At 36.7% G+C, this 23,011-nt stretch overlaps 1 protein-coding gene across 1 annotated transcript in view; it reads left to right on the forward strand.

Annotated features, from left to right (window-relative positions):
- The window catches only part of Cah1 (carbonic anhydrase 1), a 40,879-nt gene extending 17,885 nt beyond the window's left edge, over positions 1 to 22,994 (forward strand). The window contains exons 3-7 of the mRNA XM_076781401.1: positions 7,443 to 7,564; positions 11,953 to 12,048; positions 16,286 to 16,400; positions 17,200 to 17,378; positions 20,541 to 22,994. Coding sequence (XP_076637516.1) covers positions 7,443 to 7,564; positions 11,953 to 12,048; positions 16,286 to 16,400; positions 17,200 to 17,378; positions 20,541 to 20,609 — 581 coding nt within the window. The 3' untranslated portion in view covers positions 20,610 to 22,994. The remainder of the gene's footprint in view (positions 1 to 7,442; positions 7,565 to 11,952; positions 12,049 to 16,285; positions 16,401 to 17,199; positions 17,379 to 20,540) is intronic.
- Positions 22,995 to 23,011: the final 17 nt, after the last annotated feature.

Consider the following 23,011-nt stretch of genomic DNA (forward strand, 5'->3'; position numbering starts at 1 on the left):
ACATGCAACTATTGTAATACGTTTACTTTGGAGTACTCTTTATAGTTTAATACGTTAACAGCCAAAAACCAACCAAACTTATGAAATTTTTAGCAAAACCAGAGTTTTATTAAAATTTGTCCTAGTAGTTATTTTTATAACTTGATCGAACTTCAAGAGTCCCGTTCAAATTTATTTTCTTCAACATCTCTTATTAAAATTAATTTAACTTCTTAGTGAAAAGTCCTGTCACTCGAACACGAGTGTTAATTCACTGTATTTTAGATTAATTAATAATAATAGTGTCGCTATCGCTCGTAGCTTTTTCGAAATTAATAATTTACATCAAAATGACTGGCATTTAAAGTTAGAAGTTTCACTTTTGACATAAAATTCCTCAGGATCTTTCGGATCCTGCACTATGGTTATCTTTAATGCAATCTAGTTACGTATTCGTGCACGATTATGAGAGTCTCGTGACATGGTTAAGGGATTCTCGTAGAGTGTTTGCATTCGTTAGCCCAGTGTTTCTCAATCCTTTTCGACTCGTGGCCTACTTCTGACTTTCATTTATCCAAAAGTAAAAAAGAAAACAAATAATAATATACTGATCGTTAAATAGTTTTCGTTTTCCAAAACATTCATTTTATTCTCAGAAATCGATTCTAAAAAATATATTAAATCTCCCTCTAAATACAATAAAATTGCTATCATCTGCTGCCACGTTGTAAGTATTTCGTACATCGTTTCTTTATATTCTTCATAACAGAATCGACACGGTCGAAGAACATAAAGAAACACGACGTACGATGAACTCACAGTGTGGCGTCAAACCGTTAGCCTTCTTCGAGTCCTACTTCATTCTCAGAAATCATTTCTAAAAAACGAATATATTAAATTCCCTCTAAACACACCCATTAATGCAATAAAATTGCTTCCGCCGCCACAATGTAAGCACTTCGTACATCGTTTCTTTATACTCTTCGCAACAGAGTCGAAGAACATAAAGAAACACGATATACGAAGAGCTCACAATGTGGCGACGGACCGTTCGTATGGTCCTATTAGTCTTGTTTTGTAACATCCTTGCAGAATGAAAACATAGTTCGTACATTCGAACGAAAACAAAAAGCCACTTACGGGACAAAGGTTCTTATTATTCGACTGCAAATATCCTATGTTTCCTAGAAATATCGAGGAAAAATTGCAGAGAATGTGTTTTGGGTTTAGAATTATTTGACCGTGTAAGATAAATTGCACGTTGACCCGGTGGAACGAAATATCGAAAATGTCTCGGAACGTAAGGGGTTAAGAAACGCGCGGCGTGTCGTGCGCGGGGCTGGTTCGTGCATTTAAATGCGAACGTAAGAGAACTCGTTCGTTACCTGAAAGTCCGAGGCGCGTACTCGAGAAGAACGATTGCGATCGGCAGCATTGAATTGCAGATCGACCGCGAATGCAAATATGTCCCCCGGTTTGAATTGGCTACCGCTCGAGATTTCGTGGGAAGAGGCCTTTCGATGGAGAGTCGCCAAGTCGCTCGGGATCATCGATCCTCTGTTCGGTATCGAATCGCTGGCACGCGTTTAACATTGTTTCAGAACCGTACGAAACATTAAACATTAACCGTACGAAATATAAAACCAATCTACGTACATGCGTATAAATCGTCGAGGAAAAGACTTATAAAATTAAAATTATAAAGTACGAGAAATATTTGTAATTCTGAAAAATTACTTCGACATTTATGGACGATTTCTAAATGTAAATACTTTACATTAATTAGAAATACTTTACGCGAGGGAAAAATGTACAAAATGGAATTGTTTTCCAAGAGGATAGAATCAGTGAACAATTTTGAGACTTATGTGCAAAATTTGAGAATTGGATGTCTCAAATTATAAATCTACCTACAAGAGTATAAATCATCGAAGGAAAATCATATCATAAATTTGAAATTATAGAGTACGAAAAATATCGAAGGCTGATCGTTTGTAATTCTGAAAAATTAGTTTGACAAAATTTTTTGAACGATTTCCAAATGTAAACAACGTCAAAATGTTGCTTTAAAAATAGTTTACGTGTGGAAAAGAATATATAAAATGGAATTGTTCCCACAGAGGTTCGAATCAGTGACCCATTTTGAGACATACGTGCAAAATTCGGAAGTTTGATGTCTCCAACTATAAATATCTCTGTACGCAAAGTTTGACGCAATTTCTGTTTGATTTTTTAATTATCGATGACTCGCAAAGGGATGTGAATAAGGCTTTGACTTATGAAGTTGTCGAGTTGAAGAGGTTCGAATTATAAAAACGACTGTAGTGTATTTTTTAGTGTAACTTTGAGAACTTTAATTTAGCAAGCATACGTTACAACTATAAGTTATTGTATCTGTTTACAGTAAACCACCAATATTCGACTAAAGCTTACAGAAAAACTATTGTTTTTCTTTAGACTTTATCTCCCCACGTGATTAATATCTAAAAAAATATCGTCCAATTTTGTCTTAAATCTAAAAATTATTTCAACGATTAACACATTGGGAAAAAGGAAAGTTGCAATAGTTGACACATTAAAAAAAACTAAAGTTGCGTTACTCGACATTTCCTATTTCCAATAAATAAAATAATGACTTTTCTTTATTGATCATTAAACAGTTCAATAATAGTTTGTAACATCGATGAAAAAGAATAATTTTAAAGAGTAACGAAATACAACCAACACCAGTATCGAACCATTTAACGTCCAATAAGGTTAAACGATGTTTGTGTTACTAATTGTTTTACTTATTTGAGTTCCAACGAGCAAACATCGTCGCTACTTTTTCTCTCGGTAAATATTTGACGAAAGCGTTAAGAAATTAGGTAGTATTATATGTCTCGTAGAATGAACGCTTACAAGTTTATAAGTAAAAATAAAACCGCATGAATTGTTAAACTCTTCAATTACTGTTTCTCGATTAGGAAATGTTTTGTTCCTCGTAAAGACGGCTCCAAACGGTGAAAATGGTGAAAGTTTGTTGGAGAAAGGTTCAATGCTAGATGTGGCAAAATTTCATAGTCCAATGCAGCTGGAAAAAAATGCGATTTCGCCATTGCGATGCGTGAAGCTAAGCGCTGACCTGCAAAATCTTTTATAAAACGTACTATATGAGTTATATTATAAATAAGACTCGTACTCATCAATGAAATTCCTGCTATTAAAAACTCAATTTTTGTTTTCTGTGCAGTTTATAAATATCAACTACGCCACGAACTTAACTGCAAAGGTGTTTATACTGAAAATATCAAACCCCTAAAAACTTTTACATTAAATAACTGCTAAACTATAAACTGATCAGCCATGAAATCCTGTATCAATAACTTCAGCATTTCAACCACTGTCAGTGTGCAAAAAGAGCCATTCAAAAGTGAACGTCGGGTCTCGTTCTATAAATGAAAGATATAAATTGAAACAAGTACTTAATACTTTGACTAGCTTAGTCATGCATGAAAAAAAAACATATGCGCGTGAAAACAAATTTTATGCGCTCGTAAAGCAACGATGTCTGTCAAACTTTTGTCAAACGAGTTGGACTATGTAGCGCAAAACTCTGGAAGGACGAGCACGATGTCAGCCGGAAATTCGAATCACGGAACAGGAAATTTGAAATGTTAAGATATCAGGAAGAAGCAATAATATAATAATAGTATTGTATACGTTGGTATATTCAAAATCAACAAAATATATTTATTTCTTAATAGTGAATAGTACCTTCTTGGAAAAGAATTTCGAAATTTTGTTGAATACAATATTTTCGTTATCAGTTATAAAGTCTCGTTTTTAATTTAAAAAAAAAATTAAGAAAAATTCAATATTTTGTCAAATGATTGAAAGATCGTTTCCGAAATGTCTTTCATTAGATAAATCAACCTTTGACCGAAGAAGCGTGCGATGTTGTTTCGCCTTCTTCGCGTCATCGCAAACATTGCGCCCCGAATGTTTGCTCGTGAATAGCGACGGACTTAATCTCAACCGGTTCAAAGTGGATTTTAGTATTAACCGCGAGCTGAAGTTAATTGGTTGCATGAGCAGGGCACGAAATGCGGCTCTAATCGTTCGTTTCCGACACCGTTAAGAGGCGGTTCTCCTTAACAGGAACTCACCAGGAAAAGCTAGCTCGCGTTTCGTCGTTGGTAAACGTAAATCTCATGGCTGTAAAACTTTATCCTCGTTGCAGGCGACGATTATCAACGCTATCTGAAGGATTAAGAACGCTAGTACAGCGCTTAGCTTACTTTTCCTAAGATGATCTAAATAAAAAATGGGGTCGTTGCAGAACTTTCCTCGTACTAAGTCAAAACCCTATGCGTACATAGAAATCACAATAAACGTAATTTTTTGATAAATTACTTCTGAGGTATACAGCAAAACAGGAGCAAAATTTGTTTCATGATTTTCTGATTAACTATACCTACCTCATGCATAAATTTGTTAAAAAATGGAGTGGTTTGAATGTCGTGTATTTATAAGTCACCAGGACAAGTTTCATACCTGATATAAAAACAGTATAATATTATTAGACATAACCGGATGAAGTGGTACTTAAAAGTGTACACATTCAAATTTATTTCTAAATTGCAGTAGCTAACATTCGACTTTCGTCGTTTGAAAGAGCAATTAATTTCTTCGTCATCGTTACATGCAAAATTTGTGAGTTTGATGTCTCTAATTATAAGTCGACCTACAAGAATATAAATCATCGAAGAAAAGTCGTATTATAAATTTGAAATTATAAAGTACGAGAAATTTCTAAAGTGCGGTAGCATTCGACTTTCGTCTCTCGAAAAAGCCATTAATTTCTTCGTCATCGTATCGAGTATGTTCGTAGAAAAGAAAGCGATTTCTAGGATCCGATGTTTCTTTCCCCGAGCATGACATTGACAATACGACGTATCACGCAGAGATTAGAAACGCATAAAACGCCGATTATCTAGACAGCGTCGTGTAATGGCAAAGAAAAGCAAACGTTCCAAGCGTACGTTGATTTACATGCTCGTATATCGTTATCTTATCACGTTAAATCAGTGATGCGTTGCATGTTATCGCTACGTTAATGAGAAATTGTAGCACGTATTATGCAATAGAGTCGCGTGAAAAAGATCAAAGCAACGGGTTTTCGTACGAACATATCAAAGAAAATACGTATGTATGTAGTATGAAATGCGTTTAACTTGGATTGTCGGAGTATAAATAGGTTTCGCGTATGATCGAGGAATTGCGTAATCGTACGTCTTGTGACTACAAGGAACACATAAGCAGGTGATCTATTGCGATGACAGAAACATGTAATAATATTTTTTCAACTACGATCGCGTACTAATACGTACTTACGTTTTACGACACGCATCTGTCTGTTTATCGTTACAAAATATGACCGTGTCTATTCAGGGGCGGTGTCGTAACACGGTGATCGAGTAATGGCGTCGTATAATTGGTAAGATTAGTCCGGAATTAGGTTCGTCGCATTAAGAGCTCCTCTTTCGTGTCGCAAAGCATCTGTTCGTTCCCAGTTTTCCCTACGTTACTGTGTCAACGACCAGCTAAATATTGACGCTCGACAATGGCAAACAACTCTCCGCCAGCGACGCGAGAGAGAGAGTTTGTCAGTCATCTCGGACGATTTGTCATCGTTAACGAAAAAATGGGCCAACGCTTGGTATCGCGCGGCCGTAGCCTGCATCGATTCCCTGAAATTCTGCTCTATTTCTGTCATGTAAACGTTCCCGTTCCTGCCACATATGAGCACGCATAATGCGTCACGGCACGGTCGTCCTCGTTTCGAGAGTACCGCGAAGGTAATAGCCTCCTTTTAAGCGGCACGAAACCGCCGTCGAAACGTTCGTGAAAAAACATGCGCGACGCCGCGACTCCAACGAACGTCGATTACCGGTTTTATTGAACTCTCCTACAGTCTGGAAAAAAAAATTCATCGAACATGCAGCACTTTGTTCGAGAAATCGAGGAAACGAAGACCGTTTCGAACGATCGTGCCTCTGTAATTCGCAGAAAGGCGTTGCAGTAACACGGGTAAAAAGAAATAGTTGTTTCTCGGGCTACCAGCGCCGCCAGCGAAGAAACAACCAACGACAGCTACCGATGTTCCCCCATTGGCGGCGCTAATAGCAGGGGAATTGTTTTTCTCCCAGTGCACCTCGTTCGTTGCACCGTGTCGCGTTAGGGATACTTGCAACAGTCGTCCTCATCGTTGTTTACGTTTCTTCGTCTCAAAGGAAATTACCGTGTAATTAACTGTCGGGCAGCGGACGGTTCTGACCCACACTCACAAGCTCGTTAGACGTCGGAGAATGAAGCTTCTTCAGCAGATTGCTATCTTTATAACAAATACACTTATTTATAAATTTACGATTTCTCTACAGAATTATTGAATTTCCTTAGGAAAAGTATTCAGTGCAAATGCAACTACACATTATTGCCCGTAGCAATTTTCTGTCACAGTCTCAGATATCTCGGAAGACCACCTAAAGAAGATCGTGTCGTTGGAGAACTAGTATATCCTGTTTGAAAACATGATGTATTGCATTATAAATTCCGTTTCTCTAAAAAAATTGTTTCCATATACGCGTTAGAATTTCCTCGAGGCAGTCTGTAAATCTTGATCGACGTTTGCGTCGCGAAGCGTCGGTGTACCGAGCCAACCACGGACGTTACTTTGCACAGGTCTAGTTATGGTCCCCTCGTTCGCGCAATTCGGCTAATCAAGCGTATCCTGTAATTCAACGCGTTCAAACGATCTGCGTTCGTCCTGCGGAGTCATGGGAAGAGGTGCACGAAACTCGTTTCTGGTCTCCCTGGATGCGACTAAATTTAGAACCCTGTGCTCCTTGATCGCGATGACGTCACTTCGCTGAAAACCAGACGATACGTAGTATTACATAGGTTACCCCATAAGTTCGTACCATTCAACCATAGAATTCGTAACTTGGTGAGAAACGAACAAAATTTGTCGGTTCGGGGGATTTCCAAAATTTTAAACAGAAGAAAATCGAAATTGTGTTAAAGTTAAAATATTAATTTGCTGGTTAATTTGGGGGAAATTAAAAATTACCAAAGTAATGTAAGTTCTAGACTAAAACTTTTGTTTTGCGATCCCCATTTTGAAAAACACTAAACATTCGATATCTATGCGTTTGCTTCGAAGCAAATCAAAAGTGGAGAGAAATGGTTGACATTTAACCCTTAAATGGACTCTCAATTTCAACTGAATTATTTTACTTAATGTTGATTTTTAACAAATTGGTAAATGAAAATCATCTTTCCTTTAAAGATGAAAAATATTAGTTTAAACTTGCGGAGGGCTGCAGCGGTCTCTATGATCCACTTAAGGGTTAAAGTTAATTCTGAAGATATTTTATGAATCATTCATAGTCATAAACGGAATTGTTGTTTTTCTTTTGCAGTTCTAAGCGGTGGTCCACTGATGGACGATATCTACAAACTTGAACAGTATCATTGTCATTGGGGATGTAGCGACTCTAGAGGATCCGAGCACACCGTGGATGGGCAGGCGTTCGCTGGAGAGGTGCGTTTAACTTTTAACATTAACAATTACTTGGAATAACTAAAATAATGCTGCTAATAATTGTTTCTCGAAAGAAAGTAGACCTATTATTAGTCCACACAAACACATTTTAGTCCTCCTGAGTGGATTCAAATAACACCTAACACTTTGTTTTCCTTATCATTACTTCAGACGAAACCAAATTCTTTTAACCAAGTACATTGAATAAATAAACTAATATCATATCAAAAACTCTTCAGAACTATGTCATCTACGATACAACACAATGCAATATTCTCACTTTTTATTTATCCCTGCTAGAAAATATTATTTCCGAACTCTGTGTAATCGATTTCTCGAAAAAGCGTGTCTAATAATTCTATTGTCGGCTTGATGGACGTGTAACAATAGCGTTTAGAGTTCTGAATGCTTTTGAAATGTGAACGGCGTGCTTTTAAACGACTTTAAAAGGACGCGCGCGGGATAAACGATTAACTTTCTGATGTCAGGTCCTCTGACATTCGTAGTCGGTGTCGACTTCGCGGTAGATCGTTAATAATTCACTCTAGCGGAGCATAATTCGCGTCACGATCATCGGTACGAACTTACGGCTGCTTCAACCTTGCTCGAACGCGATGTCCGTGACTTCAAGACCGAGACATCCGGAGAGGAAGAACCAGAATCCTGGCGAACGTAATTATTTTTTTGTTTTCATTTCAAAGGAAATGATACTCTTGATTGCGAGAACAACAACATTCCTTTAACTTTGTCCGATTTTAATCCATTTATTAACTACCTGCAGTCTTGTAAGTGCTACACGTGATAAGAATACAGATTCTATATGAAAACTTGTAGTTGAGAAGAAAATATTTTTTATTCGATCGTGTCATGAACGAGTCGCGGAAATTAAATTTAAAATTTAAATTTAAATCGAGTGGATTCAGGTTCGAGTCATCTTCAGCTTATAAAATAATAATTGAAATACTGTATGCAGCATAGAGATGATGTTAGGTATTAAAATTTAATTCCTGACGCACAAACTGATTGAATTTCTAATTATAATCAGAGTTAGTCGAACTTAATAGCGTGTAAAATTGTTAATAACAACTATCTAGTGACCAAAGTATCGCTAAACGTTTGAATGACCTACATGGTAAGAGAAATTCAAATCAAACTTACAATTGACCGTGAGAGATAATGATGAAAATGACAATTTAATGGCGATATAAGAGGATGTATTAGAGTTTTAATATTAGCCTCAAAGAGAAAACTATAGGGGGGTAGACAATTCGACTTTCAAAGAAAGTCATCGATATTTTTTATCATCTTGACCTTACTTTTGACGTCAAGATTGACCTAATGATTTACGATAGGCTGACCTCTAGGTGACTTTAAATATAAAAATCAAAAAATGTATAAAAGTAGATGTAATTAATGAAATATTTACAATGGAGGAACTAATGAAATAAATTTATGTTTACAAATGAAAATAAAATCAAATGTTTATAAAAATATTTTGGAGATGGTCGTTTCAAGCGTTCGTTAAAATAAATTTCTTTTATAATCGTTTTTTTTTTGTAGTTATTTCGTTAATTACGTCTATTAATTTTCGTACTCAAGATCGTATAAGGGTCATGCTACCATAGATCATTGAGTTAATCTTGACGTCAATTATAACGTCAAAAAGATAAAACTACGTAGATCAACGACCTTGCAATTTAAAAAAAATTGGCTATTTTTCGCAATATTTGTCTCTTTTGAGCAACTAATGTTTCCCTTTGATGTTTTATTTTATTATAAAAATTTAGATGGTCGAATTAGGGAAAGCATTCTGTGTTGTATAAAATTTATGACGAGTAAATGAAATTAATTTTTCTTTTTCTTTGTGTTACATCGTGGATATTTACAACCAACTTTGCCATGATAATTACACGCGAATTAGATGAAGAATCATGATAATTTCCATAGTAACTGTTCAGTGAAGGTTACACAGCTAGGAGTCTCACTATTGTACTGAATAGCTAAAATGGCCGTTAGAGAAATGTCATCATTGAAACGATTGCTTCTTGAAATTATTATATTTCCAAAGCATTCTCTCAGGTTAATACTTGTGAAAATTATATTATTCATATTAGACAGCTTTAGAAGTTCATCTGGGTTTTATCTTGAAATATGATAAATTTCATATTTGGAGGTCAAAGGTTTCCTTTCGTTGATAAAGGCGTGAAAGTGCGTCAATTGAATTATTTTCTTTCGATAAACATCACAAATGTGTGATGGTACGAAAAGTTATAAATGAACTTAAATAACATTTAAAAATCATATATGTTATACACAGGGAGTAATGTAGAAGATATTAAAAACAATTTTTGACACGTCATTTTGACGTTTTTAAATAGTACTATATGAGATGGGTTGGCTACCGTGTCTGATCATTTACGGTAAAATCTACTTCCTCGTTTTATAAGACGGAGATTGTACTATAACCAATCAGACTCGTTAGTCAACTTCTCGTCTCTGCACAATACTTGATGACTGTTGAGAAATCAAGTACAGAATATACAGTATAAACGAGCCTGCAAAACTCCTGCAAGTATCGAAATTGGTGCAGTTATCAAGATAATTAAAATCCACTAGTAACGTGCCCCACTTTCAGTTTTGTTCGTTGTTAGATGACTATCGAGTTGTTCAACTTTTCAAAACAATGCAACAAAGTTCACACAAAGTTCTTTAATTACTTTATATTTTCGTTACGATGTTTTCAACGACTCTTTATAATATCAATATAAACTACTCTTCTCGAAGACCATTCTATACGTCAATGTCTCTTCCACGTGTGTCTTCAAACGTTTCTTCTCGCAACACGTTCAAAAGACGAACAACGCGAAGGGAAGCAATTATGATAATTGGCGTTCTCATTGAGGCAAACATTTGTATGGAAATTGTAATTGAATTATGTAAGAAAACGTTCAGACAACTTCGCATCATCCTTGTCCTCGAGTAACTATCGAAGAAGTCCCAAGAAACTATCTTGAAGACTATCGAGTATGTATCCAATAGAGTGACTCAAGCATTCGAATACAGAGAAATTTGATAAATAATTTCAGCTGAACTTAGAATCTTCGAATTATCGAGATGTTAAATCTGCTAACGAAAATCTTAGATCGTCCAGCTAACATGGTTCTATAAATAAAATCCGCGATACGGTCAATCACATTCGAATGCATCGGACAATCATTGGACGATCGCCTTAAATTTCCATTCAATTTCCAAGCACGTTTCTCTTATGTTCTGCGATGCACTCAGAATGCACTTCCTTCTTGTTTGATGAGGAGTGCGCGCTTCGTGGAAAATTTTAAATGACGCTTTCGCGACACGCGTCAGGTTTCGAAATGATTAGCATTGAGCAGGTAATTATCCCCCCAAACATTCTTTTATTTTGTTTAGTCGTCTGCAGAATACAATTCTATCGATCCTTTTGACCGAATCCTTTTCACAAGTGCCTCTCTAAAGAACATATAATAATTTGTACACTAGAGAATCGTAGGGGTGTATGTTACTCATTTTTCTTTTTTTTTTTTTAAATAAATATCCCGAGGATTCTGTCGTCGAATTTCGAATTTGAATTAAAGTCAAGAAATTCAACCCCCATATTACAGATTTAGAACGTGAAATAACGAGTAAAATTCTTTACGAGTACGTTTCCAATTAAACGTGCCATTAACGAAAGGAATAAGATAACATCGAATGACTAACGAGACAAAAATTTTTTTTTCGAAGTTACGGGTAATCACGTGTACTCATTCTGCAAATATTTTCCACCCTATTATCGCGAGATGCACCGGTTTTGCTGCAAAGAATCTGTTAGTTAACGGTACGTGTCTCGTCGTTGACACGGTTCGAACACAAATTTACCCAAAACCATACGAAACTTATCTCGCGAGATGTTTGAAGAATTAGTCAGTAGAGCGTGCGAGTCACAGTTTCGTTTATTTTCTGACGTTCGAAAGATGCTCCGATGATTACACGATTACACGATCGATTTAATGATTCACGGAACAATAAGCTTTCGCAAACAATAAGACTCCGACAACCGGGTCGCAGGGTGTAATTTTCAATTATTAACGTTCATTAAATTGACGTCTGTTATTATTTTCCTTCTATCGTGATGCAAGCGACACGAGGGATATTTTTTATTGTGCAACTTTCCTAAAGTCCTTTTTTGTCGTGGAATTCATTTCAGAAATATTGTATACCTTTGACGAAACATTTATCATAAAGACGTATACATTTTCACGGATTTTCATATTTATATAAAATAAAAATTCCAAGAGATTGGTAATTGAAAAAGAATCTAATCTTTTTAATTAGCATCGTATTGAAAAATTTCTTTTTTCTTTCTGTTGCAGTTGCATCTGGTGCATTGGAACACTAGCAAATACAACACCTTCGCTGAGGCTGCAAAAGCGCCCGACGGCCTCGCTGTTCTCGGTGTATTTTTGAAGGTTAGTGATCATTTTATCCAACGCACAATTTCCTGGAATACAGATTTTTCTTCCTACTTCGCCCGGATTGGCGTAAGATCCAGATTTGTTCCGTGTTTTGAACGAGCCGGAAGCATAAGAAGCATTACTCACTGTCGTTGCACGATTCGATCGATAACGATCCTCCTTGCGATGCAGCGTTCTAATAACACGATAATTACTGAATGTCCGCCAGTAAAGGTAACAGTCAGAATCAAGTAGAACTATAATTAGCTTATAACTAGCACGATGAAGTTTCGACACGGTTCACCGAACAAATTCCTTTTTGCTATTCAAGATTGGACGCTTTTTAAATTCGACGTAAATTAGTAGAGCGGCAAAACGACGATTTACAATTCCGTAATCACTCTGAAAAACGAATGACTGACTCTAGAAACTAGGATAAACTTCGAAAAATTAAGTCAAGAGAGGCGGATGATAAATTAATTCAGGAGAGGGATGAATTAATTTTTATAAAAATAACATATGCAATATACTTAGCTAACAGATATATTTAATTTCAAAATTGATCAGTTGCGGAAAACAATTACTTACAATTTTCCACGATTCTCGTTACCGTTGACAGGTGCAATTACCTGGTATTGAAACCTGTTTTCAAATAATCCTGATAATATGTAATTGTTTTCAAACTATGCTCAGAAAGGAGCTTATTTTGAGTGATGATAATCGACGAGGAGAAGAGAAGAAATGAAGATGATAATTTTTATTAATCGCGTAGATCCGAGAAACGTTTGAACGTTGCGAAACCGAGTCGCTTATGAGTTTGTACGATTTCCATCGACGTCGTTGGGTGTTTTCCGCGACAGCTGGAAGCCACCGCAAAGTCTCGTGATTGTAATTAGTTTATATGCTGTTTATGCCCTTTCTACGGGTGCGCCGTACCGATACACGCATATTTATAGTCGCTTAAGCTTTTACATAAGCTAGCAAAGCTTTAGTAAGCAGAATCCATAACAGTGTTACGCCGTTCGTTCCATCATCTGTTGATGGCGTGTTACGCAAGCCATCGAGTACGCATCGTTCGTTATCCAGCATCGTTCAAACACGAAGTGAAATTCACTTTTAATGCTTCAACTGCTAGAGCTAGGATTCGTCCAATTTTCCTCTATTCGAATAATAATCTGCTCGAGATTACTTAACTTTAACATTCTCGTTTCTTTAGAAAACAATTTTCAAGTATGCTAAACAAGAGACCTACGGAATTTCGACCATTTACTAAGAAAATAAATATTTATAAGCTAACAAACAAAATGACTTGAAATTTTAAATTCTTAAAAAACGCATTATTTTGCATAAAACCGATATCAACACAAAACAAAGGAAATGTTTGTGTCTGGCTGTGAATATAGAATCCATTTAACCCTTTGCAATCCTATTTCTAAAAATAAAATTTTTCCACAAAGATGGATAAAAATGCCTATAAATTTTATGTTACCACAAAAGAAATTATGCTTGCATATTACGTATGTCGTCGTAGTGGCGCCAATAGAGTGTAAAGGGTTAAACGACAAATCGATAGTTGTTTTAAGAAAAACGATAATTTGACTTTCAAATTAGCCAAATATAAACAGCATAAGATGAAGTTGATAGTATTGAATTTTGATTTAAACATATTTTATTTATGAGTAAGCAATCATTTCTACTTTTGAGAGGAACTTTTTACACGCGGCTCTGTATTGTTTATTTCTCAGGCAGATGTTTTTACACGTAGGATAACACGCCACTGCCTATCGCGTTACATGAATAAGCATTTCTGTCACGAAAATTATGCTGCGTGGCAAAAAAGTTTGGTAGCAATTAGAGACACGTAGGACCGTGGAAACATGTTAAATTGCCTGGTGTAAAGAATACTATAGATTACGATCACTGGACAGTACTGAAAAGAATTGCACCGAGCAGTTTGGAATTAATTGCTTCCGTTTCGCATGATCCCGCGTACTGGACACTAGCAATTCGAGATGGAGTATAATGGCATTATAATAAGCGAATTTCGACTTTTGATCTCGCGAATTCGACGAGTAACGTCGAAACCAATTTCTATTTAAAATCTTTGCATGCTTCGATTGCGTAATGGACGCTGGACATTCCGGGCTCGTTGAAGTCGTTTGAACGAAACATGCCCACGCGAGATGAGAACAAATGCACACGATACATTAAAGCAGTGTTTCTCAAATTGTGGTCCACGAAGAACATTAAATCAAAAGCATATCATACGTCATATTTATAGCTTGAGAATATTTTTGGAAATGAAAACAAAATAGCTTTGCCAAGTAATAAGGAATTTAATTTGTTGGTTAGTCCTCACTAGTACTTCGCAAACGAATGTTTTCGACCTTTATAATTTTTTTTTTGGCCATCTTCATATTCATATAGATTACTAAAACGTATTCATTGATGAGAAATTCAATAATTACTTACAATTCTTGAGAAAATCAATCTTTTTAAAAATCGACATGTAAGATGTTTAAATTTAAAAAGTTTCCAACCACTTGAAAAAATATTGAACTTGAATATGTACATTTAAAAAAAAAACAGTTGTAGAATATATTAACACACTAATAATTCTACTATGAGGAGATCCATCAAAGTTTTCCTTCGTGTGAGAGGTGAAAATGTGATGTTTGAGAAACACTGCATCAAAGTATGCTCGTGGAACTAGATAATAATACGAGATGAATTCGGGAAATGACATTGTACAATTGATCGTTTCAATTATGTTAATGCACCGGAACATTTTCATCGAGTTTGAAGTTATTGGAACAAATTATCTATTGAATAGACTTGAGGATACGTTGAATTTGTCTCTCCTTGAATACTCGAACATTTCAACGATTTAAATATTCTGATAAGAGTCGAATCGCGTAGTATACTGAAGAATCACATGGTGGTACGTTGTTAATGTACAAAAATATGGTCTGCACTTTTTGCAATGGACTGTCAGATCGCAAAGTAGTACATTTCATTGCGATCGTAACAACGCCGTAAAGTAATTGGAATACACACGTAGTAGTACGTGCATTACGAGCGTCGCCCTGCTGGCAGCGCGTCAACAGCCTGGACAAATCATAATCTATGCACATTCTCGCTGAATGATGAACATTGGATGATCGTTAGATAACGCTGCCAGTCATTAATACCGGTCGCGTGGAACATTCGACTGACCGCAATTCCTCTGGACTCTTACACGCTTTGCTATGCAAACCTTTCTCCCCCGTCTGTTTACGACGCGATCAAAACACCGTCGTCTTCTGTGTCGCGTTTAAAAGCCACCGTTTTCAACAGTCGCGACGACCACATTCCACCATTCAATTCTCCGTTAGTAGCTTAGAATTTCAATTATTTCGTGACCATTCTCGCGCAACGCGTGCCTTTTCTTTCCGTCACGCGATCCCTGGACACTGTCGCGCCTATTTAGCCCAGAGCTTCCTAAATTATAGGTCACGACCCCAGGAGGTCGTCTGGGAAAACGTAATATGCTCGTTATTATGTATCATTTATCTAAAAATCCTTGCAAACTATGTAATTTCTTGGTAATTTTATAAATTCAAGTCTATAGTTTTAATAATTTACTCTAATGGATAAATAAAAATAGTTTCACTCTACTTTCTCACAACAAACAAATGAATACTTAAAACTTCTTTAACACGTTCACTGCCAGATAAAAAATATAATATTCTGCAGGACTAAAATTTTGGTTTTGGGCCATTGTAAACTACAAAACCTAAAATATCTTTCACTACTCATTTTTGAAACCTTGATAAAATTCACCAATCTAATCCAAATTTATTTCCCTCAACATCTCAATTTGAGAATTAATTTTTCTAGTATAATAATGGTGAATCCTGTCACCCATATATGGATGACATGGCAGTCAAAGTGTTAAAATTTATATCCTTTATCTTAAATCAAACTCTGTCGATAAGGATCCCAATTATTCACCAAACATTTCTAACATTTTGTGCACGTGACATTGCAAGTTTTCAATATACGATTTATGAATTTTTCACGATTTAACAGAATCGTGCAACGAGTAAGGAAGACAAAAATTTTCAAAATTTTCTATTTCGACTTTAAGGTCGGTATTTCCAAAAAAAGAACAAGAAATGGAAGTCTATTATCTCTTTAACAACGTTACACGTGATAAGTAACACAGTAACTTGATTATTTTATAGTAAATATTGTGCATCATTGGTTTCAGGTGGGCAAGACTCATCCAGAAATGGACAAGATAGCGCGGATGTTGCCATACGTGTCGCATAAAGACGAAGTCGTAGAAATTGCTGAACCTATCAATCCTGGCAAACTCCTTCCTGGTGAGTACCTACGAAATGTCACTCGTGGTTTTCCCCGTTTCTTTGATCGTATATTCCCTGTGTGCTCGAATCGCCATTGAACGTCGTCTAATTATCCGTATGAACGTTGTTTTTCCTCTCCGCTTGTTATTGTTCGTACCAGAAAAGGAGGTTTAAATTTTCATAGACTGCTTCGATCGGAGTTGCTAAATCCTGCAAAAATCGATTTGTCATTTCTGTCACGCGATTACCGCGCCAACGGAATTAGAAATCGCGAAAGAAAGAAATGTCCGAGGAATGTCGTGAGCCTGCATATTTCACATGTTGTTATAGACTTTGTGATCGCACGGAACGTGGAAAAGAAGCTCGTACACGTATTATCGTTAATGTTTCAACGAGCGTGTCGTGGTTCGGTGGATTTTCCGACGCGCGTTCTATCAGAATTGCTCGAGGAGGGAAAAAAGAGGATAATGCTCGATGCGTGCAAAGGTCGCAAGGAACGATCAACCAGCTTCGCGTTCCATTTTAATGCGAAACTGCTCGTACATTACGTTGATGAAGTTACATAATTTCTGCCCCCCCTCCCATCGTTTTCCGCGTTAATGAATTAGCAGCCAGTTTAAACGTCAGAAGCAATAACGCATTAATCCGTCACGCGATTACGCTTTCTATCGTTTGCGTTCTGTAATTTACTCCGTCGAGAGTCTCTTGACCGCTTGGGATAGATTATTAGCGACTTTTCCTGGCGATTCTTAATAAAATATATCTTAGTATCTTGCATGTTTACTATGTTCCTCAAGTTCTTCCTTTGTCTGTTCAGATGATAATGGCTACTGGACGTACTTGGGCTCTCTGACAACGCCACCCTGCAACGAGAGCGTCACTTGGATTCTTTTCAAGAAGTACATCGAGGTGTCCCACCATCAGTTGAATATATTCCGCAATCTGCGGAAGTTCACGCGCGGAGAAGAGTGCCCCTGCAACGAGAACCATGGAGCGGTACGTAGATTTGAAGATGTAAACTTGGAAGCCCAAAATAGAATTTACAGTGACCAATATCTATAGTAGCTCACGAAAGTATTCAAATTCTTCCAATTTACGAACAGTAAAACGTACAGAAAATCATATATGCTGGATAATTGAACTATACCTACATATGAAGTGATGAAAACGAGGAATTTTTATGGGAGTTTTCTTACTTTACAGGGTTAAGGAACACCTTTTCGAATATTCGCAGAATTTCTACTTATTCTTCACCAAGATACACGTTATTTACCTTTTGAAACATTAAAACCTCCCAACCGGTTCAAGAGTTATGATTTTTTAAATATACGCATCAAATTTCAGTAGAACATTCCTGTTGGTCAGATATTATATTTTCGGTAATGAATTTTTTTCTCGAAAGTGCGTAGGATTTCGGGGGTATGTCTATTCACCAAAAATGATTGTAATTGACCCCCGCAAACGAAAATAATTTTTTCAGAACGATTTGAAACTTTTCAATTTCGCCGAAAAATTTAGGCACCTACCCCCTGTCGATTTTCCTTAAAAATTCCTTTTTCATTTTTAGTAATTTTGTTTGACACCCTACAGAAAAGTTGTCTAATACTTTTTCGTAGGTACCCATGAGCTCTACTTCAGAAAAAAGTTTCATTGAAATATATTCACAATTGTAGGAGTTATGGCTGTTTGAAAATTGGACCAATTTTATGGGGTTTTTCTCATTTTGCGGTGTCAGGGACCAACTTTTCGAATATTTTTGCTACTTGTACATATTCTCCATCAAAATACGCGTAGTTTGCTTTTTTAAACATTAAAATCGTCCAATCCGTTCAGGAGTTATGACGTTTTAAAGATATGCTTGAAATTTTGGAGTGACATTTCTGGCCAGAAATTATATTTTCGGTAAGGAATTTTTTTCTCGAAAGTGCGTAGGATTTCGGGGGTATGTCTATTGACCAAAAATGCTTGTAATTGACTCCCACAATCGAAAATAATTTTTCCAAAACGATTTGAAATTTTTTTTTTCCGTCGAAAAATTTCACACCTTCTCGAATTTTTTTCTAGAAAGTGGGTAGGATTTCGGGGGTATGTTTATTGACCAAAAATGATTGAAATTGACCCCCCTAGATAAAAATATTTTTTTTAGAACGATTTGAAATTTTTCATTTTGGTCAAAAAATTTAGGCACCTACCCCCTGTCGATTTTCCTTAAAAATTACTTTTTCATTTTTAGTAATTTTGTTTGACGCCCTACAGAAAAGTTGTGTAATACTTTTTTGTAAGTACCCATGAGCTCTACTTCAGAAAAAAGTTTCATTGAAATATATTCGCAATTGTAGGAGTTATGACTGTTTGAAAATTGGACCATTTTTATAGGGTTTTTTTCATTTTGCGGGGTCAAGGACCAACTTTTCGAATATTTTTGCTACTTGTACATATTCTCCACCAAAATACGCGTAGTTTGCTTTTTTAAACATTAAAATCGTCCAATCCGTTCAGAAGTTATGACGTTTTAAAGATCCGCATGAAAATTCGGGCAGACATTTCTGGCCAGAAATTATATTTTCGGTAAGGAATTTTTTTCTCGAAACTGAGTAGGATTTCGGGGGTATGTCTGTTGACCAAAAATGCTTGCAATTGACCCCTCTAGATAAAAATATTTTTTTTAGAACGATAAGAAATTTTTCATTTTGGTCAAAAAATTTAGGCACCTACCCCCTGTCGATTTTTCTTAAAAATTCCTTTTTCATTTTTAGTAATTTTATTTGACGCCCTACAGAAAAGTTGTGTAATACTTTTTTGTAGGTACCCATGAGCTCTACTTCAGAAAAAAGTTTCATTGAAATATATTCACAATTGTAGGAGTTATGGCTGTTTGAAAATTGGACCGTTTTTATAGGGTTTTTCTAACATTACGGGGTCAAGGAACAATTTTTCGAGTATTTTTATAATTTCTACATATTCTACACTAAAATACGCGTAGTTTGCTTTTTTAAACATTAAAATCGTTCAATCCGTTCAGAAGTTATGACGTTTTAAAGATTCGCATGAAAATTCGGGCAGACATTTCTGGCCAGAAATTATATTTTCGGTAAGGAATTTTTTTCTCGAAAATGGTTAGGATTTCGAGGGTATATGTATTGACTAAAAATGATTGGAATTGACCCCTGCAACCGAAAATAATTTTTCCAGAATGATTTGAAATTGTTTTTATTCGCCGAAAAATTTTAGCAGCTACCTCCTGTCAATTTTTCTTAAAAAATCGTTTTTGATTTTTAATAAATGTGTTTGTTCACTGAAATACGCGTTATTTGCATTTCGAAACATTAAAATTCTTCAATGTGTTCAGAAGTTATGACGTTTTAAAGATACACAAGAAATTTTGGAGTGACATTTCTAACAAATTAGAAGTTAAGAAATAAAATACACACGTTAAGTTCTAGTTTTCCAAATACAATTGTAAGTAAAGTCATGTAAAAGTCTCAGGAATGTATAAGTGAAATTACAAAAAAGTTTGTCATCACATACAGGATTGACAAGGCATTGAATATAAACATACCGTTTTCGAACGTCTGAAAAGTATTTGAACGCGTATGCAAGAAGTGTATTTGTAGTGAATGAAATGTAAACAAACTAACATACTTCATTTGTTAACGATGTAGATTGAAAGGGTGCGAATACTTTCGTGAACTACTGTAGCTAACAGCCCCAGGTTTCCCAACCTCATTATAGTAAATAAATTGACGATGATCCTACTGATCTTAAAAGATTCAAAACTCCAAAATTTCCACATTCTCCCTTAAACCTTTCCTATTTTTCATCCGTCCAATACGTCACTTCCCGAACATGTTCCGATCCACTCGAAACCCTTCCCTCCCAAAATGTTCCCAGTAGATTTCGTTTCGCGAGAATATCTAACGCCTCTTCCTGTCCTCAATCGATTAAGGTGGAACGAAACACCCATCCAGACGCCTTTCCGTAGGCTCGATTAATATCCATCCAGGTTGCTAGACAGGCTGCATAAAACGCGAGTTGTCCACGTACATTTTTTCTTTCTCTCGATTTTATTTTTAGCCCGTCGACGCGTCGAATGAATTTCAAATCGGCGGAATCACGGCCCCGTTTCCTAATGCCCCGTGCTTTTCTTTCTGGTTTCAGGTAATCAACAATTTCCGTCCGCCGTTGCCGCTCGGAAATCGCGTGCTGCGGGAGTGCGGCAGCTTCTGAGGCGGTTTCGTTCTGACGCGCGTCGGAACCAGTCGATGTCAGACGAAAAACGACCGGAAGGAAGAAGCCACCCGCAAAACTGCTCCTCGCAGCTTATGAGAGCCACGACGATTCCCCGTAGTCTTTTGTCGATCGAGCGTGCCGACGTTCAAGCCCCCTCCTTTCCCCCCCGTTCTGTACCCTGGAGCTTTCCGCGAGCAAACAAAAATGCCTTTTCAAAAGATACTTCTGACCAGACTTTTGGTACGCTTGAAACGATGTTCGAAAAAGAATAATCGCGTGGACTCTCGGCATAATGGGACGGAGATCCTCGTGTGCGTCAGACCGGAAGTACCTGTTCCACAAATTTAGCTATCCGAATGGACAGATTTCTCGTCCGCGACGATTCAGGGCCTTTGGACGTCAACGATCGCGAATCTGGGATCGGTGGAAGGTGATCGAGGAGGATGAAAGCAGTACCTAGTACCTGTAAGTTGTGGCGATTCGTGTCCCAATATTGAATACTGAAGGAATTCTTTTTTTTATTTCGATCCGTTTGGTTGAAAAGTAAACGAGAGTTTAGTAAGAAACATCCATTGAACCTTATCGAAAGAATCGGTCCATTCGATGGACGAAGAATTATTAGAAGAGGACGAAGCCGGAGATACTGTGGAAGAGCGATTGAAAAGTATTTCGAAAGCACCATGACACAGGACGTTCGATGGGCATAGTGTAATAAAAATACACTCGTCTTTCGGGTCGTTGGACCCTGCAGGGCAATAGATTTTCGTCGTTGTTTCTTAATTACGAAGGTAACAACGACCTTCCACCAGCGTAAACATTTCACTTCGATTCCAAGTGCAATTAAACGTAGCTGAACCGAGAGAGTTATTTCTTCGCTTGACCGTAAAACGTAGAGACTAGATTAGTTTGGAGACCTCTACGACTGCTTTGTTCGAGAAATCAAAACGAAAGAAACGTGCCTATACGTATACATATACACACTTCGCATTTACACAAGCCGTACACTTGTGTACACATGTGTATGTCTAGATAAAATATCGAATTTCGTATAAAACGCAATATCGTAGCAGGAAAATTAGTAAAATTAAAACGAAATAGTTTTTAAAGTCTTCGCGAGTGAACGGAGACTTGTTCTATATTAACGGATCCGTCCACCATTAACAGATCTTTCATGGATCTAACGCGCCTTTCTATAGGGAACACTGTTCATCGCTGTTTATCGAATAATCTACGATATGTTCCATGTATAAATATATATTATATACATATGTGTATTGACGTGCGTTCAGATACGCTGCCCAAAATGGATGTTCCCGGTATATTTCGTTCGTGAAATTTTTCGAGGCTGTTGAACGGCAAATCGTTGACTCTGGATTCGTAGAACGAATTGAAAACGACTTGGTTTATTCTTTCGAATAAAATAAAACCCAATGGCCATCCGTCGTCTGCTTAACATTGAGATATCGTTTCGTCCTATCGAATTGAGAGTCAATATCAAAGCAATCAAGTTTGTTTCCAGATCGGAACACTCGAATCTTTCTTTTCTCTAAAAAGATATAAAAGGAATGCAGTTTTAATATACGTATACGAGCCTTAACAACACACCATTCTACCTACCAATTCATTCTAAATTAGTATATAAAACAAATTACTGGTTCGACGTGCCTCGGTCAAAGCGTCATTGACAGGTCGTGCACGCCACTGTGCCTTTTAACCACTCGCGTGATGCAACAATTGTATATTATTGTAATATTAACGCGTTCGTGTCCAGTGCTGTCTGGAATCCACCCAGGAAAAAAGCCTTGGACACGAATAAGAAGAGTGAAACCACCTTCGCGGTACTGCAATTTCTTTTACAAACGATACTTTTATCGCGACGATTCCGTTTTATTCTGTTTAATCAGAACCGGATGACGTGTCAGAAGGAAGTAAACAGCGGCATAGCGTTACAAATATTCGGTGCGATCGGTGTATGAAAGAAGTCGGGACAAGCCTATTTACGTGTTATTTGATTTGGTTCTGATTGAAGTATATTCGCGTGACCGTCGTCTGAAACCTTCGTTGTACCAGAATAACGAGTGTCAGCTTTTTAATATGCTAGTTTGACGCGTGCTGAAAGTTTTACCCCTGTCTTTTAATTCTTCTGAAATTGTATATTTTATAGTTACTCGACTTTAACTTCATTGCGCTGAAAAAAGGGCTGTTAATATATCCCGTTGCCCATGTAACGACGATTGTCCGAGATTTCTGTGTATTTATTGTTGGACACGTGAAAAGCAATCTGTATTTGTATTTCGTAGCATCGACTGTGATAAGAAGAAAACATATATGATAAAAAAAATGAAATAAAGGACCGTGAGACATCACGGTGATACGTTTAAACGATGATTCATACTATC

The sequence above is a fragment of the Colletes latitarsis genome, chromosome 14, assembly GCF_051014445.1.
Source record: "Colletes latitarsis isolate SP2378_abdomen chromosome 14, iyColLati1, whole genome shotgun sequence".
NCBI lineage: Eukaryota > Metazoa > Arthropoda > Insecta > Hymenoptera > Colletidae > Colletes > Colletes latitarsis.